The sequence below is a fragment of the Austrofundulus limnaeus genome, unplaced genomic scaffold (genome assembly GCF_001266775.1).
Source record: "Austrofundulus limnaeus strain Quisiro unplaced genomic scaffold, Austrofundulus_limnaeus-1.0 Scaffold27, whole genome shotgun sequence".
Classification (NCBI taxonomy): domain Eukaryota; kingdom Metazoa; phylum Chordata; class Actinopteri; order Cyprinodontiformes; family Rivulidae; genus Austrofundulus; species Austrofundulus limnaeus.
This window is the reverse complement of record NW_013952429.1, coordinates 2,477,686-2,484,835: the sequence shown is the minus strand read 5'-3', so window position 1 is coordinate 2,484,835 and position 7,150 is coordinate 2,477,686. Positions and strand designations below refer to the sequence as shown.

General features: G+C 40.5%; 1 protein-coding gene across 1 annotated transcript in view; it reads left to right on the top strand.

Moving 5' to 3' along the window:
* usp43a (ubiquitin specific peptidase 43a) overlaps positions 1–7,150 on the top strand; it is an 84,844-nt gene that overhangs the window by 49,766 nt on the left and 27,928 nt on the right. Inside the window, exons 7-8 of the mRNA XM_014004977.1 lie at positions 970–1,138; positions 3,223–3,334. Of these exons, the coding sequence (XP_013860431.1) occupies positions 970–1,138; positions 3,223–3,334 (281 nt within the window). The remainder of the gene's footprint in view (positions 1–969; positions 1,139–3,222; positions 3,335–7,150) is intronic.

Below are 7,150 nucleotides of genomic sequence, written 5' to 3'. Positions count from 1 at the left end.
TATTCTATTCTATTCTATTCTATTCTATTCTATTCTATTCTATTCTATTCTAAATAAAACCCCACCTTTTTAAGATTGTTGGAAGAGGGAATTGTTATCTTGCCATGTGACCCTGGCATTAGGTTTAGTTTTGGAGTCCCACAGAGGTGGGTCAGCAGGCCTGCAGAGCAAACACTTTAACAACAAACTGGTGAAACATTCATCACAACTTGTCATAAATTTCATCTAATATTTTCTTTAACAAATGTTTTGTTTTTATCTAAGTTTCTCTTCAGATGAACACATTTTTTTCTGTTTTAGTTGCTTCTGTAGAGGAATTTAAATTGTGTTTAACATCTGTTCACGCTCCATGTCTTCAGATTTCAGACAGACAGAGAGAGAGAGAGAAAGTGGACAGTGTCAGTGATTAATTGCATGTTAGGGATCAAACAAGCACTATTTAATGAAATCTTTTGATAATGTCAGAGTTTATGTTTCCTTGGAGACAAGAGGTTGTGCCTGTTGGATCCCCTCCAGCTATTACCCCATCATTAATCACAGCAGCAGGTTCCTTTCTTGTGTGGAAGTGTGTGCAGTGGCAAAGGCAATTCCTTTTACAGCTCCTCAGGGTAAACAAGAATCAAAGGGCAGCTCTGCTGCAATGGACATTTTTATTTATTTATTTATGTTTTTTACTATTTTCCAGAGTGATTGTGTAAACATGTCACAGTGGATTGGAGTGTTTGTGTAGCTGTTTACTCATKTTGGCACCCGAAGCTGTTTTATTACCATTTAGTCTTCCCTATCAGCTTAATAGAATTGACATTTAAAATGAATCATGATGTAATAAACCTGTTGGAGAATGGTGCACCGAAGACTCCTCGTGTGTTCAGATTTATTGAACATTCAGTGTTTTTTCTCACAAGTTCACTAGTGGAAGAACAAAGTCTTTGTCAGTGTGAGACATGTGTCCTCCTTCGCTCTGCTCAGGGTATCACCACAGCCTCCCCTCGTCTCCCTACTCCTCCTCGACCGGGCCTGAGGGTCAGAGGCTGCCTGCATCAGGACGCCTCTCCTCGGAGTACCTGAACCACAGCAGCTCTGCCAAAATCACTCTGCTCGTGTGCAACACAGCCGGATCGGGCCAGCAGGCGGTCAGGTGAGCTGTTCGTTTCCACGCACACACCTTTTCAGAGCTCAGGGGACACACGGTCCTGGGAAACCCCTCCTACCGCAGTACACGTCACGAGGGTCTCCCCTCTGTCTCTGCATCCACCGTTGGGCCACAAGTCCATCACAAAACCCTTTTTTTTTTGTRTAGCTGTGAGTAAATGTTGGCACTTAGGGGTTAATTGAAACCAGCTCAGGATAAAGTGAGAGAAGTGGAACAAAAACTGTAAAAATGGTGCCTTTGTTGTGGTTTTACTGGGCACAAAGGTTTTTTTCTACCAAACAAATTCCAGAGCTGAATCAGAGACCCAGCACCACTGAAAAAAAAAACAACCTGAGCTCTCTCTTTGCTTTATTTGCTAAACACAGTGGTGGGCAGCACTAATCCAAAAATTAGCTCCGCAATTTCTAAAGCACTTATGAAAATATTTAGGTCTGCAACTTCAAAAGCACATATGCCATAGAAAAACTAGTGGAAGCTAATTTTAAAGCGCAAGTTCAATTTGACACTTACTAGCTGGCAATAATTCATGTACAATATATGCACAACACTGCCAACTAGCAGTGTATGAACCCGCATGATCCTACAACCGCTGATTGCTGGGGATGTGATTTCCTGAAACAGAACTTTGGCTCCTGGTGTAAAAATTAAAAAGTTGTTGAGGATTGCTAGTTCGGCTGCTTCTTTGTCTTTTTCTTTTGTTTATTGTAGATTTTTCATTAAAGAAGCATCAATAAAGTAATTTTAAAACTGTTTATTGGAAAACTGAAGCGATGCATTCTGGGTACATGACTGATTTGATTTGTGACAGGAAACGAAAGCACGCAGCACAGGAAACTATCTTCCCTTCAAAATAAGAGCTTGGATTTTAAAGTTTTCCATGTTGTTGCTCCAGTTGACAACAAGATGTTTGTCTTCATCAGCATGACATCTTTAAATCATTTTTAACCCCGTTGGCCAATTGCTTCGACCGATTACGTCAAGTATTGAGCTCCAGTGTTTAAACTTTATTTTTAAAAGGAGCTCCGACAGTCAGCAAGGATGTATGCATTTCCAATAAGTGTGTTTATCTGGGAGGGGTGCTGTTGGATAGATCACGTGTTGTGATTCATTGACAGACATACCTTCTGCTGTTCAAGATAATGATGACTGGTAGATAATTCGTTTTTAGCGGTACTGCATTTTAATTTTAGAAAGCGCAAATCTGCTAATGAATTATAAAAATTAGTAAGACCGCTAAAGCGCAAACAAAATAGGTCCGCAATTAGCGGATTTGCGCTTTAGCGGGCTATTGCCCACCACTGGCTAAACAGCTTATTATTCTGAGGTTGAACCTTTTTATTTAAAACAGGAAGCATGTGTCCAGAGGATGTGCATGTAGCAGCATCAACACAACAGTGAAGCACTATATTTTCACAGAGAGGGCTCCATCAAATTGCTGCTCCTAATTTGTGATAAATCCCTTCACGGATCATTAAAGTGTAACCTCTGACTGACAAACAGATTTATTTGTCTCCACATTCTGTCACCAGTCGCCCTTCGGGACCCGGGTGTTATTGCTCCCGAATGTGCGAACGTGAACACGGCGTTCACACCGCCCTGTGTGGACGGACGGTGGGTTGGACGGGAACAGATTGCCGACGCTTCTGAAAGAGGGAGAATGTCAGAATCTGACATTTGAAACCTCATCTGTTCACCAACCACCAGGCTCAGTCGTAGTAAATATCTGGGTCCGTTTTGGGGATTTCCCTGTAGGAAACCAGCAGGAAATGAGACGCCAATTGTTTTCTGAAATTCGACTAGCCTAAGCTAGCTTTTCTTTGTTTGTTTATATCTCCAAACTAAGGCTTTAAAGTCATCTACAACAGATAACGTTTGCACAGACCACCACCTCATCGCAGCCAAAATATCCCTTTTTACAGACAATATGCAAACAGTTGCATTTAACAAATTAAACTATATTAAAAATATGCATGCTGACTAATTAGGGTGTTTTCTTGGTTGAATTTCTTTTAATAAAAAGAAAGTACTCACATCTGAATACGTTTTTCCTTTTTGGCTCCCCTTCTCAGATTTGGGCCTCCTTTCCTCCTGCTTGAAGACAGGAGCATGTCGTGGGAGCAGCTGCAGCAGAGCATCCTCAGCCAGCTTTATTACCTCATGCTGAGTGGAGCTCAGGCTCAGGTACGTCCAGCTGCAGGTGTCCCTCTCTGTTCTGCGTCCACGAGCCCTCAGCTCTGAGGCTCCTGGTCTCTGGAACTGAAACCAGCCGAGTCGTCAGATCTTTTCTGGTTTTAGCGTCTTTAAATGTTACCTTGTTCGACGTTTGATATGTTTGCTTTTAGTGTCATTCTGGGAAGCTCAAGTATGGATGTTCAGAAACGTGAGAACTTGTATTTGCACAGTTCAGCCGGTGATTCTGATGTTTGTATAGTGAAAGAAACCCTCCTCTGCGTCTCTACGAGCTTTAACAGCAGCTCCACCTCCGCTTCGTTTGTTAGCCCCTCTGACAAGATGAACACCACGAGCTCTTAGCCGCCGCTCAGCACTCCTAAAAACATTTACAAATTCATATCCTTTCAGCATGATGACGGACAATATTTGATCTGGCCTTACCCCCGCAGCTCTCGCCTCTATGAGAGCCGAGATTGACGAGAAAGAGCCGCGAAGGTTTGTTATTTCCCCGATTGTTATCTGGGTTTCATAGTAAATTCCTCGAAACCTGTTGGGCAGGGACACAGCTGCTGTTTTTGCTCTCATCTCCCAGTTTTCATTCATGAAAACAATCAGCAGCAGCTTTCTGTGGATTTGTGGTTTGTTCAAGGCTTTAAGGCCAAACAGGAGGACCTCTAACCAGAGTGTTGGGTTTCAATTCACTTTAATGTACCAGGAAATCAGACACGGGGGGAGGAGAGTGTTATTGGTGTGTTGTATGTACACTTATCCACAGTTTATTATTTCACAACTCGTTCCTTTTTTAAAAAAATCTGTTCATTAATTAAGAAAACTGGTTTCTTTTAACCAAAGAACTGGACAAAACTTTATCCTTAGACTATGTTTTGGTCCCACCTGGTGGATTTATTTGATCAGTACAACTTCCATCAGTTTTAGTTTTACATTTTTTACAACCTCATCAATGTCCTAAAATTTTACCATTGTTAAAAAAAGTACCACCATTGTTACAGAAATGACCAAACAGGAATAGAAACGAGTATTTATTACTGAAATAAAGGAGAAAATTGAACTACAGCGAGGTTTAAGATCCAGTCGATTCAAGCATTTCATACTCTGCAGGCTGAGCTGTTCTACCGCAGCACAACAATTTAACACAAGTTTGAGTCTATTTGAATCAAATTTCTTCGCTTATCTTTTAGACCCYACTTAAATAATAACTACCACACTGATTAACGATCATCTTTGTAAAGGTTGCAGTTTTGGTCATAAGTTACTTGCACCACCCCTCCTTTCGGTTTTACATTTATTCCAGATTATGGTGGTTAATAAAGCAAGTGACTTTATCTGTAAAGCACTTTTCACAGTCAAGYAATGACAAAGTGCTTCACAATACAACTTCACAAAAAACCCACAACAAAGCACATWAAAATACATCTACAAATGATAAAAACAGTAATAAGACATTAGGAAAACTACACACAAACATGTTAAGTTTAAGCTGCTTTTTGAAAATTTCCACTGAATCCGCAGCTCTTAGAGAGCGCTGTAAATGCGCTCCAAAGTTTGGGAGCTACAAGCTGAAATGCTCCGTCATCACGTGTTGGAATCAAGGAACGAGTAGGTGATTAGAGTTACTAGTGTGTGTGAGGGGACATGTGTAAAGTCCTGGCCACGCAACGCTCTGTACGTGATTGTGAGAATTTAAAACTGGATCCTGAACTCCACAGGAAGCCGATGAGGGAGTTTAACGGGGGGAGTTATGCGAGTTTGTCTGTTTGAGAGCGGTGTAGCTGCTGCATTTTGACATTTGCATTTCTAACATTTGCGTGGACGGCAGAGGAGAGTTGCTAAAGAGTTTGCCTAATCAAAGGCACCACAATCACCACCTCTTAACTTGTAAACAGTTGATGCTAAACATTCTTCTAAAGACCACCAGAGGGATCCCGAGCACCACTTTTGTTACAAGTTTGAGAACTATTGACTCACAGGAAGAAAAAGTAAATCAGTTGTAGAAAATTCTGCTTAAAATGTCACTGACTTGAACAGGTAGTGAAAATTGATTGGACTGAAAACAATTGTAGAGAATATGTTTCATGTTTTTTTTAATTGCTTGCTTTGCCTCAAGCAGGTGGTCTGATCTGGAGGTGACTGGAGACGGTGACACCCAAAGAGTTGTTCTTATGTTCTGGTTTCTGTCAGTGCAGAAAACGCTGCTTCACAAATATAAAATSATGAAAAWAAAAGTAGGACTACAGAGAGGCTGCCTTTGTTCTGACTAAAGTGTAACTTTATGAAGTTCAGTGACTCTTCAATGTTTATTGCTAAAGAAACTTGGAWATGTTTGAAATATTGGTTTTCAGAGTAAGGTTTTTGCCTTTTTTGTTTGTTTCTTTTTGTTTTTGCTGCTAGTTATTTTGGCCTTCAGTTCTGTCAGTTAGAACTAAGTGTTTTTGATTTGTTTGTTGAGTTTTTTTTTCCAAGGCTTCGTTTTCTTTGTTAGAAACAAGCAAAAAGAGCCACACGGAATCTGAAGGTCAGCAAACAAAACAACAAAAATCATAGTCACTAAAAATTTTTTAAAAAGGCACAATACCAAAGAATCTCTGAGGATGTTTGTATTAATGGTAAAGTAGTATGRTATTAGAAATACTGCTGAACAAACCTTACAAATAGCAGTGAGAGAAAAATAAAGCTTTAATGTTAAAGGCAGGTGTTTCAAACTTTCTGTAAAACAGAATGCTATGGACTAATTATTTATGTCTGTTTTACCTTGACGCTGTCCGGCACTCATATCTTATGATAACTAGTTTCGGCTGTTTTACTCTATCGGCCCAGACTTCAAGACTCCAGCAATGCATGACCTCTTTTATTCTGATAAGGTGTTTCCAGGCTGACAGCCCTGTCATTGGTTAGATGGTTCGCAGTTGGCTAACTGTGATTGGTTGTAAGCATGTCACATGATGTTATATTATCGGCTGCTCTACGCTGAGGCAGCAGYCACAACTTGACAGACTTTGCTGATTGACTTCTGCTTTGTTGTTGCTCAGATTAAATCATTTGATGACCATACACACAGACTTTCTGTGCATTCATTCCAGCGTGTTTCTGCATCCTTGGTAAATCTTGCCACSACAGTTTTTTGGCGTTGTCGGCAGGATCACAAAAAGATTACATTTCTGTTTAGTAAAATTCTTCTTGTCTTTTGCAGCCTATGATTGTTTTACCTGTTAAAGGTTGTGAACAATTAAAATCCTACCTGTTGTAGATGGCATCTGATCAGACTGAGCTAACAGCTAGCTCGCTTTAACCTTCATGAAACTAAAGAGCTGGATTTGGACCTAAGTTCAGTGTTTATACAGTGTGTCAGTCAGTCTCATTTATATGAATCAATCACACTGACAACACCTTCAATATGAAGCTCCAGATTGGCTGTGTGTGCTCCTGTTTTCAGCAGAGAGAGTTTCCTTTTCCTTCTTTTCTCGCAGGCTTTCAGTTTGTTAACCAGAAAGGACCTTGGGCTGGCAGGCCTTCAGAACATTCAAATCTCTGAGTGGCTTTGAGTCTTCCTTCAGCTGTTAATTATTGGAAAGACAGAATGTCAGGTTGTTCCAACAATTAGACCCACATGATCTTTTCTGATGCTCCACGAGCCCTGCATGTTTGAGGAGAAAGCTGTTTTTATCATGCTTTTGTTAATCAGCTATAGGCAGTGGAATCACACAGGTGGACATACAGATAGCCCTCCGCAGTAAGAAGTGGGCGTACTGTACAAGTAACGAGCTGCAAAGAACTGAACAAAAAAAAAAAAAAAAAAAAAAAAAAAAA